This window comes from Solanum dulcamara, chromosome 4 (assembly GCF_947179165.1).
Source record: "Solanum dulcamara chromosome 4, daSolDulc1.2, whole genome shotgun sequence".
Classification (NCBI taxonomy): Eukaryota; Viridiplantae; Streptophyta; class Magnoliopsida; order Solanales; family Solanaceae; genus Solanum; species Solanum dulcamara.
This window is the reverse complement of record NC_077240.1, coordinates 34,976,221-35,001,375: the sequence shown is the minus strand read 5'-3', so window position 1 is coordinate 35,001,375 and position 25,155 is coordinate 34,976,221. Positions and strand designations below refer to the sequence as shown.

Genomic DNA, 25,155 nt, shown 5'->3' with positions numbered 1-25,155 from the left:
CTACGGCCATACCACCCTGTTCTAAGTCTATGAACACATCCTTCTTGCGATCCCTTATACTTCTCCAGGAATAGAGCATGAAACTAAACCCAAGTGAGTGGGGGAAAAACTGGCAAGCGACATTCCACAAAGTCCCTCCACCACTTCTTGACTTTACCTTGCAGCTAGAAGGTCATGAACTCAATGTCGTGCTGGTGGACTATTCCAACTTATGCAGCCTCTTATAACAATCAAGCAAGGATGAACTCATAAGCATTCTCACTCTCAAAATCATGGAAAACTGAAGGCTTAAGTTTCAAAATCTTAGTCAACATATCATGCTCAGTTTCAGTCATCACTGGTCCCATAAGTGGACGGAAGAAGACATCAGTGCCCAACACTCTATATGTCTAAAGAATAGTAGTAGCAAATGGGTGAGCAACTGAAGCTGGTGCTACGGGAATTGTGGGAATAGATCTAGTGCTGGCCAACCCACTCAAAAAGGTAATGATCTGCTGAGCTAAAATTGGGTCCAGAGGGGGAAGACCTGCAACCCCAGCTTGGGAGTTCTCTACTTGTTCGGCATCTCCTTCTACCTCAACCTCCACATTCTCTTCTACCCCATCTTAGGGTGCAGAAGGGGCGTCTTCCTCAACTTCTGCCATGTCCTTTTCTCCTACCCTTGCCTCAGTCGTGTCCTCTAATAGTTAGCTCCTTTTTTGGATCAACAAGAGCTATGGGATGAACACCATTATAGCGAGTGTTAACCATTTGTGGACAAGAGATGAAAGAGTTTACATATTGTCACGACCCGATTTCTCAATTTATGATGGCACCTACTATCAACCCACCAGTAGGTAAGTCTAACCCCATAGTCTAAAACCATAGGCAATGGACCATCAGAAGCGGGAGGAAATAATCGAATAATAATAATAATAACAAGAAAAAAATAATTAGAATAATACAATGAGATAACCCCCAAGACCTGGTATTCATCGATAGTCGAGCTATAAAACCAAATAATGAAGTACAAGGTTTATACAAATACAATAATAGAATAACTATCTTCGAGTATAACCAAACACTAGTCCAAGCCAAAATAGAGGGAGATAGGCAACTCTGAACGCCAAGATCTTACCCAAGTATCCAAAATCCAAGAGTTGTTCTGCACGATATCCAAATCAGCAAAGAAAACTCGTACTATGATTTGTAGGGTGCAGAAATTTAGTATGAGTACCAACAAGTGGTACTCAGTAGGCATCGGCTGACTGAGCTTCAAAGATAAAGTAAGTATAAAGAACATGTAAGCATGAAACATATATCACAAGTAACTAAACAATAATAATACGAAAACCTGCAATAAAAAACATCTGATACAAGGAAGGGAGAAGATAGAGAACTAGCAAGGAAACAAATGATGAACTTGGTGGCGCCAGTCCAGAACCTAAACACAGTGACACTCTACAAAGGAGAACAACTAAGTGATAACCTACTAACAGAAGTAAACATAAATATCATATAAAGACCCAAAGGACTGCAGCAACTAAATCCTTGCATAAAAGGTTAGATAGACAATAATAAGAGCAGTAACTACCTTCAAACAAGAGACCACTCTTTATACCACCACAAATTCGTAAATAGTCAGACAATACCTCTCGAGACCTTGTGTGCCTAGGAGGTTCACTCACAAACAGGTAAACCCACACGGCATCCCATACTACCGATAGGTAAAAACAAATATGCTGATACTAGGCAATGCATATATGAAAGAGAGTTATACAACAAATCCAGTAGTACCATTTATACCAAGTGCCTCACATGAAGATATATACACCTACTTCTTCTAGTCCCGACCAGAAAGTAGGACCCATGCGTCTCTCTAAGATAGCCAGGAAAGGGCTCGGGAATGCCCCTATATACCTATCTGGTCTCGATCTAGGTCTTATATTAATATATATATATCATATCATCCAGAATCCTCTCTATCGCAGTGACCAAAGATAAATAGTCAAATCAGTATAAAAAAGATCGGGAACTCTCTTCGATCAAACCAATAGAAGAAAATAAACGCATCCTCGATGCCTCTAGTCCATTGTAAATAGTAGTAATAAAGGTAGTATGACCCCACATTTAGAAAATCAGTATAAAATAGTTTGGGTTACAACCCAGCTTTCTCAAATCAATGCCAAGAACCAATGCATGGACTGGGGTCGACTACATCTGTGAGAAAAAAAGGTTTCAATGCAATGCATGTCATCACCAGCACCCAAACAACATGCACAATCACATACGATAATGATGCCACAAGCACCTTACCCTCTATAGCATAGAAACAAGACTAACGCATGCAACTGACCTCTAACCAAGGCCTAGGGCTCAAATCTACTCCTCTAACTCAACAATAAGTCCCAAAAGAGAACTCAACCCTAATTGGGTAACAAGGTGGAGAATATGAGAAAATAGGTGCTCGACTAGTCAATCAATAGTTCCAGATCTAACTAAAGTACAACCCTCAGAGTACAAATACAGTTAGCCCTATCAAACGACAAAAAGAAAAGCATAGAGGATTCTAACTCTAAATTCATAAATGGGGCCCAACGGTAATTCACAGGCCTAAGAGGGTGAGACCGCTACATAAAGGCTCCAAAATAGGTGCTACAATAGTGAAGGACACTAAGTCTCATAAATTCTCGTCAATAACGGCTACAACAACTAAGGACCAACCCAAACTCAATTCTAAGGCACAATTCTGCCAACCACCATAAACATCGAACAAGCCCCCTAAAATAGGCTAATCAAGGCCAAACTAAGGCATAATCAATAATTTACCAAATACACAAAGGGTTTCATAAAGTCAACATAGCCTAAGGCTCATACCGAGATAAAGAAGCAAGAAACTAGGAATCGAGCCTAATCCATCACATAAAATCCCAACCACAAGCAATTTATACTAAACAATACCTCATCAAGCTTAATCAAAGAAATGAAGACCGTAGTCTACCTCAAAGACGAACACGTGAGCTCCAAGTCTACTTCTTGGTAGTTTTCAGGTCTAAATTGCCTCCAAATACCTCTACGCTATCAAAATATCAATCACCTCATCAATATGAATGTTTTGACACTAAAATTTTATTTTTAGGAGATGGACCCAAAATTATTTCAAAAAGGGGATTGTGGGACCCGCGATGGAAATCCCAAAATCAACTCCGTAAAAAGGTTCTAAATGCATTATTGAGCTTGTACCCCAAAATGGGGCACAAATTGATGCTCAAAATGAAAGAAATCATCCTAACAATAAATTTGCCATTAAAGCTTTAAAGCTAAGCTAGGGCAGCCCCTTTTGGGTGGAAATTACCTCAAACTGCCACCTTGCACGCTTCGTTGAACATACCAACATGTACCCACGATCGATACAAACCCTTCGGACTTGAAATCGCTCAAATTGGAGCTCCCTAGCTCCCAAAATCGAAGAAGGAAAATAGGGGGTCGAGGCTGGTTCGCGTCTAGTCTTAAATTAAAAGACCAGACAAAACAATGCATCGCAATCACAAAGCACTAGGCTCGCGATCGCGAACTACAAGGAAATTGCACTTCGCGATCGCGGTAGGGACCTCGCGATTATGAAGGATTATTAGGGAGAGGGTCACAATATCGATAGAAGGCATCACGATCATGAAGGCCAAAGGTGGCCTACACCAGCAAGGTACTGCAACAGCATTTTGGCCAAGTCCAAATTCTTCGACGGGTTTCTCGGGATTAGTTTGGAATCCCGTGCGCATAAGAGGACTATGCTACCCCATAAAAATAGTAGTTCAAGACCCAACGACACAGTCAAAATTTCCATCTAAGGTCATCTCCATAAAAAGTGGGTCCCATACCCAAACGCCATTTTTTCCAATTCTACAAAGAGGCTTGGAATGAGACCGGAAGACTTAAGAACCGTACGAAAGGTCGTTTTAGACCAAACTCAACATTCTAGAGCTAACCGTGGTGATGGAATTTCAATTTGAGCATGCTTTTCAAGAATATTGACCAAAGTCAACCTTAGGCCGAAATGCCTAATGACTCAAACTTGCACCGAAAGGCTCGAGACTCAAGCGGAGCATGCTACTAACCTAAAATAACCATTCAGGAGTTGATGGAACCATCAAAATTCCATTATGAGGTCGTCTTCCTATAGTTTTAACTGAAATCAACCATTCAAACTCCAAGAGCTCTAAAACAAAGAAACGGGTATAAAATCTAAATGAACGACCAGGCGACTAAACTATCAGTACCAGTAAGTCATAAATGACTTGGGGTCACTACAAGAAAGCTCTAAATGCTGAAAAGATCAGAAAAAAGATGAAAATGACCTGGACGGTCATTACAAGTACCAATTTGGATTATCATATACAAATTGAAATCAAGTTATAGCACGAAAGAAAGTAGATAGAGAATAATTTTCCTATAGTCCCGTAGCCTCTTAAAGAAAAGTACAAACATCTCCGTATTGTTCCTCAAGACTCTACTAGACCCATTTTGATACAATGAGATCAACAAACTTAAGGCTTTGATACTAACTTTTCACGACCATGACTCAACGTGATTGGCACCAACACTAACCCTCCGGTGGAAGAACTGACACTACACCCAAAACTCAACATACTTAAAGAAACAAAAGCATTTAAAGATGCAAAAGTAGGCTTAAATAATGAAATAAGGACTAAGTTCTCATAAACTCAGAAAGTTTAACCAATCACCAAAAGATATGGAAATTTCTCCTAAAATCTGGAAGTCGTTGTACCAAAACTCTTATAAAATAATAAGTCTACGAAAGGGGATACAACTCCAGAAAGTCATTAAACAAAGTGTCTAAAAATCTGAGTCTGAAAAAGAGGGACCAAGATAAAGAAGAACCCATGGTAGCCTGAAAGAACTGGCTCACCCTTAAATTCTCTAACTCAATAATCATCTACTCAAGGTCTCTCAACAACCGCTAAAGATGCCATGTACTCAATAAAGAAAGAGCAAGTGCAGTATCAATACACAAAACAATAGTGTATTGATAGGATCACGCAGCTATTCTAGTAAGTGAGATATGAAACAAGTAACTACAACACAATAAAAACACATATGCAAGAGCCAACAACCTCGATTACAATACACAGTCAAGAATGGTTCGCTCATGGAACCTACACTTCAGCTATTAGTATGTCGGAATATGACACCCAACCCAATATTGTATCAAAATGTGACATATGATCCAAAAATGTGATACTCGATCTAATTATATGTCGGAATGTGACATTCAATCCATCCAAACACAACAGAATCACAAATACAATGTATAATCTCAACAATCATACTTACAAAGAACATGTACATTGCATGCCATTGAATTAAACTATCATCTCATGTGGTTCATTTTATCTTTCCCTATTCACATACATATATGCATACAGATAAACCAGTTAACGACCACATATGCCACATACGGGAAGAAAATATTATCACCTAACTCGACACCAAGCTTTGGGAACTCTAATGAGATGGAGTTTTCTCTTTCCAAAGTCTCTCGACTTGTTCTTGGTCTAAAAACAACCACAATTACAAAAAATCAACAAACAATGACCCACAATACCTAGATTATATCAAAATCCTAAACTTAGCCATTTTCATGATCCTATCACCCATCTAGGTCTACTTCTCACCATTAAATTTAAGTCAAGAACCCTCCTCTATCTCTCATGAAATTCTAGGCTCTAACAATCAAAATACAAGTTAGGGGAGTGATTAGCTTGCCTTTAGCACGAAAATTAATGGAAAAAAAAACTAAACGAAATCGCCGTAGGTCTCTTTTGGTCTCTTAAGAATGAAGTGGGATGATTAAAAATAGTTTTAAAACTTTTTCCCATTTAAATTTGCGACTGTCTTGCCACATCAAGACTTTCGCGCTACAGCGGCTCCGCCCTTGCGAGAATAATCCCATTCTAGGGTGCACAGAGATAAAATGTCAATTTTTGAGTCCCAAGCTTTCATTTTGCAATACACCCTCAACCCATGATGTTCTAAAATCAACACTTCACGTCATGTTTAATTTTGAGAGTTTTACTCGCTCGTATATGATTTCGTAAAGTCGTATAGGCTTCGTATCGTCTTGGCTATCAACTCAAATGATCAAACTAATAATTCAATCCCCCATTCATTACCGGATAATCCTAGACCTCACTTGACTCAAATTTCGTCCAAGTTTGGTCTAGGCTCAATATTTTCAAGTCACTACCCAAACGTTTTCTGGCTAGATTTTCTTCCCCATTTACTTATCCATGACGATGGAAATAGGTCGTTACATTTGATTTTTAAAGTAAGTTCGGGGGTGTAAATATTTCCACCTTATATATTTACCCTTACTTTACTAAATTAAAAGGGAAATTGTTTGTTTGAAACTGAACCCACCGCCATTTCCTTTTGAGCCTGTGTTTTGTCTCTGGTGTTGAAGGGAATTCAATTCCAGTGAGGGATTTTGAAGTTATTTGTTTTGATACTGAACACTTCTTCAATTTTACCCTCTATTTTTGGTCTTTGGTGTGCTGATTAAAAGTAGAATCTGGGTGTTCATCGGAGCTCCGGCGAAGTTGTTTGCTTCCTCAAGATCTTCGCTTAGATTAGATCTAATTTGTTACTATAAATATCAGCCCTTGCACTCAAGATCCTCAAGATCTGTATAGATCTAGATCTAAGTATCAAATTCCGGCGAAACTCTATTTTTTCCGACGATTTTTTTCCAGGTGTACAAATTTGTATTCCCTGGGACGAACAACCGCTGCAACTCAACTCCTAACACTGACGTGAACAGTAATTCGACATGAGCAGTATTTTTCGGTGGCAACCAGGTCCATTTCTACCGAAGTTGGTACCTCTGGTTTTTATATCTTTATATATCTATCATTTGTTCATATACTTGTAGTTATATTTTGTCGACTTTAGACCCCCGAATAATTTATTAGTTTATACGCGTTTTCGTGGCTTTGGATAGTGATGGTAGACTAGGGTCATGTTCTCTCTCATGGACGGGGACGAGGGTAAGGAGGGGTAAGTGGATTAAAGGAGCGTCTAGACTGAGAATAGGTTCTTGGAACATTGGAACGTTAATGGGTAAATCCATAGAACTAGTTAAGATTCTAAAGAAGAGGAAGATTAATATAGCCTGTGTCCAGGAGACAAAATGGGTAGGCTCTAAAGCTAAAGAGGTAGACAGGTATAAGCTTTGGTTTTCTGGTAAATCGAAGTATAGAAATGGGGTAGGCATTTTAATAGACAGTGATTTAAGGGATCAGGTAGTGGAGGTTAGGAGAGTCAATAATAGGATGATGTTGATTAAAATGGTCGTTCAAGGGATCACGTTGAATATTATTAGTGCTTATGCGCAGCAAGTGGGCTTACGTGAGGAGGATAAGAGGCGTTTTTGGGAGGATTTGGATGAGTTAGTGGGAGGCATACCACCTACTGAGAAGCTTTTCATGGGAGGGGATTTCAATGGGCACATCGGGTCTATTCTAGGAGGGTATGATGATGTGCATAGGGGCTTTGGCTTCGAGGACAGAAATGGAGGAGGAATCGCACTTTTGGATTTCACAAGAGCTTTCGGGTTGGTGATAGCCAAATTAAGTTTCCCAAAGAAGGAGGACCACTTGATAACTTTCCGTAGTTCAGTGGTTAAAACTCAAATAGACTTTTTACTCCTTAGGAAGGATGATAAAGGTTTGTGCAAAGACTGTAAGGTCATCCCGATTGGCAACCTTACAACCCGATATAAGCTCTTAGTGATGGATTTAGGGATCAAGATGACGAGGATGAGGAGGGACGGGGAAGAACGACCTAGGATCAGATGGGAGAGTTTGACAACGGTTAGTGCCCTAGAGATGGGAGAGAAATTGAAGGAAATGGGGGTCTGGGATAGTAGCAAGGATGCGAACGGTATGTGGGATAAGACAGCTAGTTGTATTAGGGCTGTAGTAAGGGAAGTGTTAGGAATCTCGACAGGTAGTTATAGTCGACATCGAGGGGACTGGTGGTGGAATAGAGAAGTACAAGGGAAAGTGGAAGCAAAGAAGGTGGCGTATGCTAAGTTGATGGAGAGCAAGGATGAGGTGGAGAAGTGGACGAATGGGGAACTATATAAGATAGCGAGGAAGGAGGCAAAGTCGGAGGTTGCAACGGCAAAAACGGCAGCTTTTGAATGCCTTTATGCTGAACTGGAAGAGAAAGGCGGGGATAGGAAATTATTCAAGCTAGCCAGGGCCCGAGAGAGAAGGGCACGCGATGTGGACCATGTAAAGTGCATTAAAGACAAACATGGAAAAGTATTGGTAGAGGAGACCCTTATCAAACAAAGATGGCAGTCATACTTCCATAAACTTTTGAATGACAAAGGGGATAGAGAAATTGTGTTGGGAGATTTGGAACATACAGGAAGTAGTCACGATATTGGGGGTTGTAAGAGTATTACGGGCGATGAGGTTAAAGATGCCGTTCATAGGATGCGCTGGGGAAGAGCGACCGGACCTGATGAGATCCCTGGAGAATTTTGGAAGAGTGTAGGCTCGGTAGGTTTGGAATGGCTGACTAGGTTATTTAATGTCATCTTTACGACGGCAACGATGCCCATAGATTGGAGGTCGAGCATCATGATCCCTCTATACAAAAACAAGGGGGATAGCCAGAGTTGCGACAACTATAGAGGTATCAAGCTTCTAAGCCATACTATGAAAGTGTGGGAAAGAGTGGTGGAGATGAGGGTGAGGAGAGGCGTGTCTATTTCAGAGAATCAGTTCGGATTTATGCCGGGACGCTCAACTACGGAAGCCATCCATCTTATGAGGAGATTAATGGAGTAATATAGGGAGAGGAAGAGAGACTTGCATATGGTATTCATCGACTTAGAAAAGGCCTACGATAAAGTCCCACGAGAGATACTATGGAGATGTTTGGGGGCTAAAGGTGTACCTGTAGCGTACATAAGGGTGATCAAGGACATGTACAAGGGTGCCAAAACTAGGGTAAGGACAATAGGAGGGGATTCAGAACACTTTCCAGTTGTGATGGGGTTGCATCAAGGATCAGCTCTTAGTCCATTTCTATTTGCCTTGGTGATGGATGTATTGACGCGACAAATTCAAGGTGAGTTGCCATGGTGTATGCTTTTTGCGGACGACATATTCCTCATCGATGAGACTCATAGCGGAGTTAACGCTAAGCTGGAAGATTGGAGACGCACCCTGAAGTCTAAAGGGTTTAAGTTGAGTAGGACCAAGACACAGTACCTAAAGTGCCAGTTCAGTGAGACTCCTCAAGAGGTTGGCGCGGAAGTTAGGCTCGGGGACCAAGCCATCCAAAAGAGAAGTAGTTTTAAGTACATTGGTTCTATCATGCAAGGCAGCGGGGAGATCGACGAAGATGTCACACATCGTATTGGGGCAGGATGGATGAAATAGAGGCTCGCCTCCGGTGTGTTATGTGACAAGAAGGTGCCACCACAAATTAAGGGCAAGTTCTACAAATTGGTGGTTAGACCAGCTATGTTATATGGGGCGGAGTGTTGGCCAGTTAAGGTCTCCCACGTGCAAAAGATGAAAGTTGCCGAGATGAGAATGTTGAGATGGATGTGTGGGCATACCAGGAGCGACAGAATTAAAAATGAGACTATTCGAGACAAGGTAGGAGTGGCCCCGGTGGAAGACAAGATGCGTGAAACGCGACTGAGATGGTTTGGGCAAGTGAAGAGGAGAGTCCCAGAGGCACCAGTGCGGAGATGTGAGAGGTTGGCCATGGATGGTTTCAGAAGAGGTAGGGGTAGGCCAAAGAAATATTGGGGAGAGGTGATCAGACAGGACATGATGCATTTACGACTTACCGAGGACATGACCTTAGATAGGAGGATGTGGAGGACACACATCAGGGTAGAAGGCTAGTACATAGTGACATTATTCCCCCTTATTCGTAGGCGTATTAACACACTATGATTTCTTGCACTCTGATTTATGTTATTTATGTTATGTATGTTATGTTACCTTATTATGGTATTTATGTTATTATTTGACGATATCTACTATTTTTTTTGGTGCTTTGATTATACTATTGTTTGGAACTCTTCCGTTATCTACTTTTCTACTTTTAATATTCTTGTCTGACCCTTTTTCCTATGCTTCTATTGAGCCGAGGGTCTTTCAAAAACAGCCGTCCTACATTGATAGGAGTTAGGTCTGCGTACACTTTACCCTCCCCAGACCCCACGATATAAGATTTCACTGGGTTGTTGTTGTTGTTGTACTTTACTAAATTAAAAGGGAATCAATTCAAGAAAAAATAAAAAGACATGACCCTTGCGTCTTTTTGGTGTTTTCTTTCAATTTTTCTATTAAATATTTGTTTTCTCTTTTATGGCATCACTTCACCTAATGAAACGTATGGTTATATTTGAATAGGTTGTTAAAATCTCTTTCATTCTAAAATTCCAGCTACACTTTCATTTTAATTTTTTTTAATTCAAAATTCTGACATAAATTTTTACTTACAATCATCTTACATAAATTTGTCTAAGATTAATTTTTTAATCTATATTTGATTTTTTTATACAGTAAAAGATGATCACATTTGTTAAAGGATGCGAGCAGAAAATACTGGCTTTAGATGAACAAGAACACTTGTTTATTGGTATATCATGAAGTTGTTTAAAAGGGCCTTCATATTTATGAGGATATCTTTATTCTATTTAGACATTCGAATTAATTAGTCTTGTTTTAATTAAACACCTCAAGTTCTAATTAAGTAATACTTTCGGTTCAAATTTGTGTGTTCTCAATAGTCAATTAAGTAATTAAGTTAACTATACAAAATATGTATCTTTTTTAATTATATGCATTCGTCTCAATAAGCATAAAACTCTGAGCGTTTTCTATTTAAGGTTAATGCATATAATGAAATGAAATGATATATTTTATGTGATTAACTTAATTAACTAATGGACTTTTGAAAACTCACATTAACAAATTATAAAATTTGAACCAACTTAGTTGTTGTTGAGGTGTTCAATTAGATCATGATTTAATATTAGTGTCTAAATAAAATATTTTAAAAAATTTAAGAAGCTAATTATATATTAAACTTATTTAAAGAGATTCCCATCTTCCCTAAGGTTACGAAAGGCAAATATCAAATCTGGCTTTATCACATGCCATTAAGGTGCCAATTCTCAGCTTTTTCTACCATCTCAAAGATTTCTCACGTGGAACAAAATTATCATTCAACAAAAGAATATTATCTTTGGAAACTACTTCCTCGATTTAACATTAGTTAATCCATGTTGATATATATGCCTCTTAAGAAAGCTTTAATTAAAGGTGTATGTTACTAAATTAATCTTATTAATGATGTTTTGAAACTTTAAATTTAACTATTACTAACTATTTTGTGTAGTTATTTAATATATATATTAGATGTAATATAAAAGAAATAATAAAACTCTTTTGAATTGTTAAAACGAACAATAATAGTACTATCGCCCTTACTTGAGAGGGATATATGATTAGGCTATCGAGATTGAAGAATGAACATCTTGAGAACTAAACAAAAGGAAGTAGTTTTCTAAGAAGAGAAAGTAGATGATGTGCAAAAGACAGAACAAGAGGAGATACAACGAACAAGAACATGATACGAGTGATAGAGAAATAAAAATCACATGAGAAGTAATTGGAGAAAAAAAAAAGTAAAGATACATGAGAGGTTGATTAGGAGCATTCTTGATCATACATGACATGAGCAATACCTTGGAGAAGAATTGTTTTGCCTTTGACATGTACCTAAATATTCTCTATATCCTCATTTGTGTGTAGCTCATAGATTTTAAGACTAATATCATTTTTTTCTTGTTCTGCCCGAAGAAACTTTGAACTTTCTTTAATTTTATCCCAAATCTATGCCAAGCTATTTGAAATAATGGGATAACAATTGTTCATACTCAGAAAATGTTCAATCAAGATGTTCAAGAATTTAACCAAGGCGATGTAAGAGTAAGAGATGAAGGACATACATTGGAACTATCGACTGCTCATCATGATCGTGACACCAATTGTTCCTAATTACTCCTTTATGAAGAATTAGGGTTGCATCCCAATTCTTTTTTCTAATGACTTGAAAGATTATTTTCAGGCATAATACATGATCGATTTCGAATGTACAAATTTAGCTAAGAAACCTAACTTTTGAAATTAGAGGAGGCATTCTTCTAACCCAAAAGTACCTTTCTCGATCACCCTAAAAAAGAACATACAAAATCAAGGTTCCTCTCCTATAAAAAACACATGCACTAATGGCTTATTGAGTCGTGATTGTCTTTGAGAGGAAATAAGGAAGATAAGAAAACTATGATCTATGAGAAAAATGAAGATAAATGCTGGAGAAATGTCTTTGAGACGGACGACGTCATTATAAAATAACTAACTAATTATTTTTTAATCACAATCAACGGACGATGTCACAACTAATAATAAATAAATATATATATAATTACGCCCAAAGAAAGACGAACAAAGATACATTGTCTGTTGTTTTTGCTAAAAAAAATTAAAAATAATATCAAAACAACTCACAACGAGGCAAATGACATCACTTTTCTATAGCGATGTTGTCCGTCGTTTTTGATTCCGTGGTTTTTTAACCTCTATTTAGTAGTATACCAATCTTTAAACCATTTATATCGGATATAACCATTGCTCTTACCAACCAATTTTATAGTTGATATTATTACTGTTACCAACCTTTAAATCATTTATATCGAGAAATGCATGCTAAGTGAGGAGATTGTCCGTACTATATAGAAGAATTATATTAAAAAATAGTATACTACTACTCATGTTCAATTTTTTTATTGAACTAAAGTTCAATCAATAAATATTATAATTTTTTAAGAATAACTTTGTTATAGTGTATTATATTTTTGTTATGAACTTTTGCTTATTTGATAAAATTGTATAAAAAACTGAGACAATATTAATAGTTTTACAACTTATGAATTTTTATGTTTGTGAGCAAAAAATACAACTTAAACATTTGAATTACATATTCAAAATTCAAGTAATACTTCAATTTCATTTTGTATTTTATCTCACGTGACCAAACGAGCCCACTCGAAGGTAATCTACTCAATACACAAGGCTTAAAAGAGATCATTTAACCGACTCACCCAAGTCATTTGATATAAATAATAGTATTATTTTTTTCAGTGTTGAATCTGATAATCAGTAGTAAAACTAGGAAATATTAGAAAGTAATGGATCTTCTTGTAATTTAATTTGTAAGAAATTGGTGGCCTCAAAGTAAATATATCAACCAAAGTTACACCTCACGCGTTCTCTCTCTCATTTGCACTCCGACGGCTGTCCCGCACCGTTTCCACGCTACTCCGGTGAGTCCACCGTCCTTCCTCCTTCGACGGCGTTGCCTCTGAGTTTGTCGTCTCCTACAAAGATTTTATTTTCAAATCGATATTTATTTTGTTGTTTTATTTCACTGTGATTTTTTGTATTTCATTTACTGTTATAATTATATTCTAGTTTTCATTTCATTACGAAACGTCTCATGGGATTAGTTTTGTGTAAACATAAAGTATTTGGTGAAGTGAAATTTTTGCGATTAGGGTTTTGTGAGTGTTTTAATCTGAAGTCTAAGCTCTCTTGCTTATTGAAATCAGTTTATTTTGTTTGTCAGTTGCTTTGTTCTGACTTGCTATGCTAATTGGAAAGCATAAGGATTTTTCAACATGTTTTTTCGGATTTGAATTAGGAAGCAATGAAGCTTTAATAGATGAATCATCAATGGTAGTCCTTGCTTTGATCTTGTAACGACATTGCATTTCTATTTCAAAGTACAGTGTTGTGTTCACAATTGCGAATAGTGTTTGCTTTTGTTTGAAATATTGCATCGGATGATGGATAGAAGGTAGAATTGCATGGGACACAGACTTTATGCATCACGTGCTGGCAGGCAGAGGCTTATCTTTGTGATTCTCTATGCTTGCTTGCACCTGTTGGCTCATTCTATTCCGAGTGGAGGCACATGCAAAATGAGAGCAAATGTAGGAAGGGGAGAATTTTCTAGTTTTTTCTAGTACTTTAAACTAATTTTCATTTTGAGTGGTTTCTTTGTTCTCTTATTTGGACTGAAAGAAAAAAATAAATTTCCCCTAATATATGTCGCAGCAATCTAGTTTCTGGTATTTATGTTTGTCATACTGCCCTGCTGTCAACTATCAACTGGGCATGTTGGGTAAAATTTATAACAAGCTCTATAACTCTTAAAATACCTCGTGCTACTGCTGTGAGATATTGGAAAACATTATTAATTCCTCTCCAATCGGAGTGTGTTTGTTTGATTACTCTTTAGTCGATAAGGTTCTATCTTCTACTACTTTTGATAAATGAGTTTCTGCTATATATATCTTTTGGATCAGGTAAGTAGGTTTGATTCAGGAAGCATCCAGAAGATGCAAATGAGTTGCAAAAAGAAAAGGAGTTAGCTCTTGTACAGAATCTCATGTCTCCAATTAAAATTTAAGGATCTTAGATGATCCAAAGATATATGAGAACTATCTACACTATTCAGTTAATAACAAAGCAAAAAGATTACGCAAACATCCATCTTTGAAAAATGTAGTAGGGAGTTGAGAGCCCATCAGTGCAACACTATTTCTCTGCTTACAAATGGTCCTAATTATGCAGGATGAATCATTAGCTACAGCTTTCATAGACCTCTTTGAGGTTGCAGGACATTGCCCAAGCCACTTCAAACAAGCACAAGCACATAACCATACACACTTTATTGCTTGATACTGCAAAATAAGTGTACACTTACTCTTGTATATATGAAATATATCTACTGCACAATGCAATACCAGTTCTACTCAATTGTCTTGAGTGTGAGAAGCTCCCCTGATAGCTATCTAATTAAGGCATGCTACTTTTGTATGGATCTTGGTTTCAGCTTCAGGGTCATTTTTGAATCATTTTTTACTTATAGATATCCTCCCATAACATTCCTTTACTGAAAATTGTTCCTTCTCCTGTTCCCTTCAATACAATCTCTCATTTTCCTACATCTGAATCTGGGTGCCAGCAATTTTCCCAGAAATTGCTGTATGCCATTTCTCTCCAAATCCTTGCAATTCCTTCTGAAATGAACATTCCAGGACTTGCCTTCTCTCATCTGATGGAAGTAGCCTCTGTATTGCTTGCAATTTGAAATAGGACAGGGTAATCCTCCTTCAAGCTATTATTTCCATCCCATTAATCCACCCAGAATATTGTTTGTTTTCTATTTCTTGTTCTGATATGAGTCGTGCTGCTGAATTCATATCGCCTATTAATGTATTTCTATGGTCCTATACCATGGGAAAAATAACTGATACTAGTACATCGGTATCTTCTTTCTCCATGCTTTGCTTCGATGATCTTTCTCCATAAAGCTTCCTCTTCATTATTGTACCTCCAATGCCACTTCATCAGTAGTTTTTTGTTGTGTATTGCCAAATCCCTAATGCCAGAACTCCACACTCCTTCTGTTCTGCTATTTCTACCGTAAAATATAGAATTAAACCTTTTAGTAAGAGATTAAATGAGGAATAAGACAGGAATGATATTCTTTTTGGTCTAGCAAATCAATTATTCTTAATGAAGTTCTCTTATTTGTGATTCTATGCCTTGTGTTTGTTATTAGACTGCTTGGTTTTCTCTTGTAAGTCGCCTGCAATTTTGTTGATGGCATTCTCTATCTTCTGTTCCAAATTACAGACTCAGGAATTGCTCACCTCTAAATTATCAAAGAACAGCCAAAATGTCTCGAAAAGGACTGATGGAGCAGGACCTGAGCAAGTTGGATGTAACGCAGCTGCATCCACTTTCTCCAGAAGTGATTGCTCGTCAGGCTACGATAAACATTGGTAAACTGTCTGTTTAACCTTGAGCTGCTTTGTGCTTCCATATTCTGAATATTGGAGTGAAATTATTCTGATTTTTGTCTTTCTTTCTTTTTCTGGACAAACACTTTTCCACATTACTGGAGTTGGTACTGAATTTAATTTCATTTGCCAGGTACCATTGGCCATGTGGCTCACGGAAAGTCAACAGTTGTAAAAGCTATATCTGGTGTGCAGGTACATTGTTGTTTCAGATTTATAATGGCATTTAATTGAAGTGTACAAGGTTTGTTCTTTTAGTTCATAAGATTCCTGTTGGACGTTAGTGCCTCTTTAATCTACTTTTTCTTACTTGGATACAAATCATACATTGATCTTACTAAATTGTCACCACAGATTCGTATTGCACCTTAATTGTAGATAATCCATTATGAGTATAACCTTACGTTGACTGCCAACTATTAGTGTTTCATTTTTAAAAATTGCGTAGTTGGTCAATTTTTTGAAAGACGCTTCTTTTCGAGGGTTTCTCATTTCCTTTTTGTTTCTCTGATGGTGAAAAAACTAAACTCAATGCAGTATTTCCCTTATTTAGCATGGTGAAGTATTTCATATAGCTTAATTTGCTTTGAATGGAGAAATTTGGCTAGAGTAATCAACTTCTGAGGTCCTTGATGATATTCATGTGTTTGTGGTTAGGTAGCTCTCAATGATTGCTTTGGCATGGTGATTATCAAGTCTTTAGTTCTAGTTTATTGATGGGTAAAGTGTAACTTTTATTTATAGAAGTAGCATCACCCTGAAGAGTTGCAGCTAAAAAAAGATGCCGTCATTACAAGTCATGTAAGAGCTAATAAAGTCAACAATGGACAAACCATCATATACATCTAATGAAGTCATGTTGCACCAATTCCTAAGCAAGAATATACGATTGTTCTTGATGTTAGATATAAAATCTTCTTTCTCAGAAAACCTATAGTTCCTTTCCTTCCAAATGACCCACCAAATAGTAAGTGGGATGGTGTTCCAAAGGGAACTAGAGGTTTTATGTAAATCCTCTCTATGCTATCCTTGAAGGAGCTGAAGGGTGGAGCGAGAAATGCACCACTGAAGGCATGTGATGTGGAATAAGAGGGTCTATAACTAGGCATTGAACTTGAAGGAAGAAATAAATGATTGTTATCTTCTTCCTTCTTTTTGTGAAGGCTACATTTGTTACACAATTGAAATCCCTTTCTCTGGAGCTTGTTTAGGGAAAGGCAGGCTTCATTTGAACTAACTAAGAGAAGCATTTAACCTTGTGTGCTGCCATGTTTTTTCAGATGAATTTTCGGGGCCATTTTGGGTTGGTGATCGGGTTAGCGAGCAAAGAGAAGCAACTCTTTACCGTGACTGTACCTTTGAAGGAGCTTTTCCACTGAAATTGGTCTGGATATTGTTTGGGTTGAGGTAGTAAGTTAAGTATTTGCAACAAATGGAGGAAAATGTGATGTTTTCAATATTTAGCTATAGTAGCCAATTGATGAAAAGAGCAGATAATTAACTCTGGGAAAAAGTTTTTCTAGAGGTGAATGGCCAAGGCATTAGTCATGACTGAATTTAATTTTTCCTATTGCAAATTGCTAGCTGTGAATTTGCCAAGAATTCTTCCCATAAATCCGTAATATGCTTTTAGATACTCAACTGGAGAAGAGGGAGACTAGGTTTTGTGATGGTTCAACATGCCAAACTTAGAGACAATAAAATTCCTCACAATTGAACCTCCAAATCCATTTGCAGTATTCATTCCTAAGAAGACAAGAGCAAAGGAATTCGGAGATTTTACGCCTGTTAGTTTGATTGGTAATAAATGGAAGGTGATTTTAAAGGTGTTGACAGAAAGACTAAAAAGGGTGATGGATAAGATAGTGGACTCGCAACAAATGGCTTTTACCAAAAGGAAACAAGTAATGGATGTTGATTTGATAACTAATGAAGCTGTGGACTCTAGAATCAAGCAAAAGAAACTAGGAAATTTATGTAAATTAGATATTGAGAAGGCACATGACCATATTATTGGAGTTTCCTACTGAAATGATTGCAAAGAATAGGGTTTCGGTAGAAATGGATTAACTGGGTAAAACATTGCATTTCTACTGTCAGGTTCTCCACTACCATAAATGGATCTTCCGAAGGTTTTTTCCTGCTCATACAGGTTTTGAGGCCAGAGATCCGCTGTCTCCCTTTTTGTTCATTTTAGCTATGGAAGAGCTCAACTATATGGTTAAGACAACAAAATTAAATGGATAGATGAAGGGTTTTGTGGTGGCCAAGAATGGATGTAGCAGCTTGGAGGTTACGCATCTCCAATATGTTGACGGCACTTTAATATTTTGTGATGCAAAAGAAGAACAATTGAAGTTCCTAAGAGTTATTCTGGTCCTTCTTGAAGGCATCTTAGGTCATGTGTGCACATCAACTGGAGGAAGAGCCATCTTATCCCTATCAATGAAGTAAATGACATGGGAGAGTTGGCACTGATTATGGGAGGAGCAATAGGTAATCTACCTACTGTTTATTTGGGCACGCCATTGGGTGCAAAATCCTAGTCCAAGGCTATATGGAACAATATTGGTGAGAAATGTGAAAACATGTTGTCTAGATGGAAATATTAATATTTATCTATGGGAGGAAGACTTCCTCATCAACTCAGTCCTAGACTCTCTACCAACATACGTGATGTCCTTATTTTCCATTCAGTAGGGATCATTCAAAGGATTGACAGACACAGAAGATCCTCTTTATGGCAAGGAAACAAAGAGAAAAGAGGTTTTCATTTGGTCAAACTGAAATCCCTGATAGTTGGTAAACCTAAAGGTGGACTAGGAATTTGGAATCTGAATTTACAAAGCAAGTCTCGAGATAAAATGGTAAAGGAACCTCAAATATTATGAGGGAGTGTGATTAAAGTAAAATGCTGAGAGGAAGACAAGTAGATGTCAAAGGAAGTTAATGCAGCCCATGGGGTCAGTTTATGAAGATCCATGACGACACTCTTGTCTGATATGAAGAACGAAACATCCATTGAAGTGTCAAATGAGCACGATACACTATTCTGGAAGATAATTGGCTAGGGGATGAGTGTTTTGAGGTGGTTTTCCCTGATATCTTCTAGTACAACATCAGCAGAAGACAGTAGCAGAAGTATGGACTCCTCAGGATTGGGATATAGTATTTAGGAGAATGCTAAATGATTGGGAGTTGACTAGAGTGACTGAACTTTACAAGCAGTTGAAAAAATTTAAAGGACTACAGAATGAAAATGACAATTGTGGGGCAAGGTCACAAAAGTGGTGTTTCTATAGTGAATGTAGCATACAAAATAATGGTTCTATCTAACCACCGAATTGCTGATTAGCCATGGAAGCATATATGAAAAAATTAAGATTCCCATAAAGTAGTCTGTTTTATTTGGTTACTAACAAAGGAGGCTATTTAGACTAATGACAATCTCGTAAAGAGAGAATTTCACTTTGCTCAAGGTAATATTTATGTTGAGAATGACTTATGCAGTATGTTTTTGTCTATATTTGGTATTAAATGGGTAATGCCACATAGCACCAAAGAGGCCTTTGTATGCTGGTGCAGTTGGAGAGTTGATAATGCCATCAAGCCAATCTGGAAGATGATACCTGCTAGTATCTTTTGGTGTGTATGGTCAGAAAGGAACAACAGATGTTTTGAAGGTTTATCAACTCCAAATTACTCCCTTAAGGCTAGATGTCTTTTGTATCTACAAAAGCTGGCACAATCTTTCACCCATAGATTCTCCTGAGAACTTTTTGAACTTTGTTAGCTCCTTGGCACTAGTTTAGTCTTTTTTGTAATTGAGCTAATGAAATTTTGTCATCTTCCAAACTTTTGTACTGTTCTGCATCTTCTTGATGCCAGCAATGAAATTTCTTAATACTTCATAAAAAAAGAAGCAGAAGAAATAGTTAGCCATCTATTCCTACATTTCAAGATAACAAATCAGCTATGGAAGGTCTTTATCGATCAAAGAGGCATTCTTTAAAATGCGTAGCAAGATTATTGAAGTTCTTTATGTTGGGATGAAGCAAGAGCTCAAACTAGGGACAAAGATAGATGGGGAACTGTCCCAATATGCATATGGTCGACAATCTAGAAAGAAAAGAATTCTAGATGTTTAAGGACAGTGGCAACTTGCTGCAAAAGATCAAGTTGAATTGTATTTTGCTGTTTTGTTTTCGGTGTAATCAGTTCTACCAGAAGATATTGTTACAATTCTAGATGTTTTAGGTTACACCTAGTATTTATAACAGTGTTCTATTCTTCTCATTTATAGTTATGGTTCCCAGTACAACCAATTTTTATTCTAATATACATTCATGTTACCTTTTCGGAAAAAAAATCTATTTTGCACTCGACTCTTGTTGTGTCTCTTCAAATCTCAAATCCCCAACCTTCCTGTTTCTTTATATCTGTGTTTCATTTGACTAATATCCTTGTTACCTTGCCATAAGAGATCTCTGCATAGTTTGTCAATTCTTTCGATTACGGAACCTGGCATTGAGAATAGAGACTTGATGTATGTAGGCAACGAGTCCAGAACTTTGTTAGGAGAATCAGTCTACTACCTTAACAGAGACATTGCCTTTTTGTAGTTGGAGAGAAAACCTTAACACACCTCTCTTGTACACCATTCCAAATAGAAATAGAATTGGACGAATCAAAATTGCCTCCTAAGTGTCGGCCAAAAGATAGAAGGCTGACGGGTGGTTGTCTAATGACTGGGTTCTAGAGAGAGAAGGGAGAGCATTTCTCTCTTTTGAGTCTTAAAACCTGACACATGATCCCAACAAGTCTTTGGTTCTATTTAATTTTCCTTGTGCAGGCTGCTTTCTTAATATTGGTATATGACTATATGTATATGCATAAATTGTAGGAAGTCTTGAACTAATAATAGTACTTGCAAAAAGAATTATATTTCACAATTATCGAAAAGCTGAGAAGCTGTTTCTTTGGGTGGCTTTACACTGTTATCCTTGAAAATAGCCATTAATTATTTCCCTAAAATCTGCAGACTGTTCGTTTTAAGAATGAGCTGGAGCGTAACATTACCATCAAGCTTGGATATGCTAATGCTAAGATATACAAATGTGAAGAAGAGCGCTGCCCTAGACCCATGTGCTACAAGTAAGCTCTTGAATTTTAGAGAAAAGTATACTTTTGCTTCATCTGATTTGTTGTAAGTTAAACAAAAATCTTTTCAGGGCATATGGAAGTGGAAAAGAAGACAGTCCCATGTGTGATGTCCCTGGTTTTGAGAGCTGCAAGATGAAATTGCTGAGACATGTGTCCTTTGTTGATTGTCCTGTAAGTATATCATATGCCAATCTACTGTGTAATCTTGTTTGCATTTTGAAGTTGATATACAAGGAGGCAAACCTTTGTTGTATACCAGTGGAGACTGGAGATGAATAGACCATAGAATATGTTAATTCTTAGATATAGTAGTTCTGGAAGAAAACCAAAATTGATTTATCGAGGACAGCCTTTCTGTGTCATTACTGCTTTGCTTTTATGGAACTTCATCCGTTCCATCAGAGTTTCATGTGAAGTTCCTCTTAGCTCTGACCTGCATTTTGAAGAAGCCTAAGAATTCCCTTGGTTCTTCCTTTTTTTATTTTTTTTAGAAGAGCTTCTGTTTGGTTTATTTTATTTCAAGTGTTGCTGAATCCCATCTAAGCATTTTGGACCCTTCAAGTTTGAGATGCTTATTATATTGTTCCTTTGACTGAAAATTCTGCATCTATTTGATGGTTTTAGTTTTGAATATCTGAGCCTGTGTGATTTTTCAGTTTATCCTAACTTGTCTATGTTGAGACACTGTATTCTTTAGGCGTAAGGGTGCAATTGAATGAGATTTATGTCATTAAGTAAAAGGTACTTTTTCATAGAAGGGTAATTTATTTTTATGTTTTAAATTACCATTGGCTGCTTAAATTAAATGTAAGTGTGTTGTGTCTCTATGTTTTGGGTGTAAAGAACACATTGTAGATGATGAAGTAAATATAGTAGATTTCCTGGGAGAACTGTAAGTACCTTTTTCTTATTGTTTAGTTCTTTTGTAGCCAACTGAGGAATACAAAGTTACCAGTTTCAATAACAAAACTGCAACAATTACCATTGGCTGCCTTTTGTTTTCTTCAAATTATTATGTTTTAAATTACCATTGGATGCGTTCAAGTAATTACGGTGAAGATAGCTGAGCATCTATTCTGCATGCTGTTTATATTGCATCCTTTTTATGTGTAATTTACTTTCTGTCTTTTCTCACGGGTAGTTTATGAGCATACATTTTTTTTTTGGATAAGAAAGAAGTATTTGATTGATATATCCGGTCATAAAACTTTCCCCTACATTTGGTATTTATTAGCTCTTTAGGTTCATTGTACGATAAAATTGTCTGTTAGCCATTTGGTTTTTTTGGAATGAGTATGTGGTTATTCTGTGTCTTTTGCTGCAGGGTCATGATATTCTCATGGCTACCATGCTTAATGGAGCAGCCATTATGGATGGAGCATTACTACTAATTGCTGCCAATGAGAGCTGTCCCCAGCCTCAGACTTCTGAACATCTAGCTGCAGTCGAATTTATGCGGCTCCAACATATAATAATTCTTCAAAATAAGGTTGATCTTGTTCAGGAAAATGTTGCCATCAATCAGCATGAAGCTATTCAGAAATTTATTCAGGTTAGTAGTATTCGGTATTGTTTAGCCTTGCACTGTTTTTTTGCTTGATCCATGAAGCTATATAATAATACTGTACTTCAACACCATGTTCAGGGAACTGTAGCAGATGGTGCCCCAGTTGTACCAATCTCTGCTCAACTGAAGTATAACATTGATGTTGTTTGTGAATATATTGTGAAAAGAATTCCAATTCCTGTGAGGGATTTCACTTCACCACCAAATATGATCGTTATTCGGTCATTTGACGTTAATAAACCTGGTTTTGAAGTTGATGATATTAGAGGCGGTGTTGCTGGTGGCAGTATTTTAAAGGTGTGTTTCTTTTTTCCTTTTAACAGCTAATACTCTATGCTCACCACATCTCTGCAGTAATAGAGCTTTGTGATTGACCTGACAGACCATTCTTGTTTTTATCATTTACGTAGTGGGGGTGTTTATTCTTACCTGGACATTTAAGAAAATCTAATAGCAGCATTTACATACTTGGTGTCAGCAGTTCAATTCTTTGTGCAGGGTGTGTTGAAGGTAAATCAATTGATCGAGGTTCGTCCAGGTATTGTTGTCAAGGATGAAAGTGGCAACATTAAATGTACCCCCATATATTCAAGAATCATGTCACTGTTTGCCGAGCAAAATGAACTACAATTTGCCGTGCCTGGAGGCCTTATTGGAGTTGGAACAACCATGGATCCAACACTGACACGTGCTGATCGATTGGTGGGACAAGTTCTTGGGGAGGTTGGGTCACTTCCTGAAGTTTTCGTCGAACTAGAGGTAAATGACTTGTTCAAAACAATTCGGAATAGGACAGTTAAAATGTCGACCATTAGATATCTCCTATTAACTGTTTTTAGGTAATGAAAATATTATACAAGTTTTGTGCTCCGTTGTCTGTTGTAAAGAATCATCATTTCCTTTTCCTAATTTATTGTTTGAGTCAACTTATAGTTAAGTAGGCCGCCCTCCCCGGACTCTAATTTGTGGGTATACACTGGGTATGTTGTTGTTATAGTTAAGTAGGCTCACTTGTTAGATCCATTTAATTTTCCAAGGCCATGTACTTGCATATCCTTCATTGAATCTAGCGTTACACCTTTGTAATGCAGGTGAATTTCTTTTTGCTCCGTCGTCTTTTGGGTGTGAGGACAAAGGACACAGAAAAGCAGGGAAAAGTTTCGAAGTTGGCAAAGGGAGAAATCCTTATGTTAAATATAGGGTCTATGTCAACTGGGGCTCGCGTTGTAGCTGTTAAAAATGTGTTTGCGAAACTGCAATTGACGTCCCCAGTGTGTACCAGCAAAGGTGAAAAAATTGCTCTTAGCCGTAGAATCGAGAAGCATTGGCGTCTTATTGGTTGGGGTCAAATCCAAGCTGGTATTACTCTTGATGTTCCACCGTGCCCCATCTAAGTGAATCGAATTAGTCAGTTACTGAAAAAACAGGGATTCAGTAGTGAAACAGCATAAGATAGTATCAGATGTGGGAAGGCAGGCAGTTGCTGGGAACAATTTTTGTCAGGTGGAGGAGAAAACATTACTTGGAGTTTTCGATACTTTATTATCTGCAATATTTTACTTTTCTTGCTTGTGACATTTTTCTTTCTCACTCATTTTCTTTGCCTTGTTCGAGTGGTGTTGTACCTTGTGTAATTCATTAGTTCGGGTGGATGTTAAAATGAGTTCCATCGGAAATATTGAGCTTGCGGCAGAATTTGAACCTCTCTTGCAGTTTATAATTCATCTGCGCCACTGAAATGCAGATTTTGCAAGACAACTCTCTGTTGATACTTGTTATCTTCTTCGTCTACATATACACATCATAAGTCACAAGACTACTGGTTTAGGTAATTATCTTCTGTTGTCACAAGTCATAATGACTTCCTGAGTTTTACACCTTGCTCTATAGTTAGAGCCTCCAAGGACTCCAAATGGTTACAGACGATGAAATGTCATAATCAAAATTCTGCCTTATTGATGAATGAAAGGCACATATGTAATGGAATTTACGACTTGCCACCTACAGTAGTTTTTGAGCCAATTTTGCCTCTACACTAGAAGTTCTAGTGTTAAAAGTGAATTCAACATTTTATATATATGCAAAAAATAGTTTGTGTCAAGGATGAATATGGACCAATATCTCAAAATATCACTCAAACTTTTGGGAATTTATCTACCAAAGTCATTAAACTTGTTTTTGTATCAATAAAAACTTAGGCCTTTGTATCAATTAGACCGAAATTCATTGACAATTTTACTCATTAACCAATTAAAAAACCACACTTGTTTAGCTTCCTCAAATTTAAAACCAATACAAATTTGCCCAAATACATTTCTATTTCTTTCCTAAGAAAACATCTACACAAATCATTACAAAAGCAGAAACATACTTGTTAACTCACCGGAATCAAATGGGTGAAAGCATTGTGTTATGTAGTACCTCTATTTAATCATTTGCCGCATATCCAATAGAC

General features: G+C 37.2%; 1 protein-coding gene across 1 annotated transcript; it reads left to right on the top strand.

The window, feature by feature from the left end:
- The first annotated feature begins 13,249 nt into the window (after positions 1–13,249).
- On the top strand, positions 13,250–24,376 carry LOC129887304 (eukaryotic translation initiation factor 2 subunit gamma-like). Its single transcript, XM_055962352.1, has 9 exons — positions 13,250–13,423; positions 15,804–15,952; positions 16,104–16,165; positions 21,012–21,124; positions 21,202–21,304; positions 22,458–22,685; positions 22,779–22,997; positions 23,199–23,459; positions 23,792–24,376. Exons 2-9 carry the CDS (start codon positions 15,847–15,849, stop codon positions 24,092–24,094), a joined length of 1,395 nt encoding a protein of 464 aa, XP_055818327.1. The 5' UTR covers positions 13,250–13,423; positions 15,804–15,846; the 3' UTR covers positions 24,095–24,376.
- Positions 24,377–25,155: the final 779 nt, after the last annotated feature.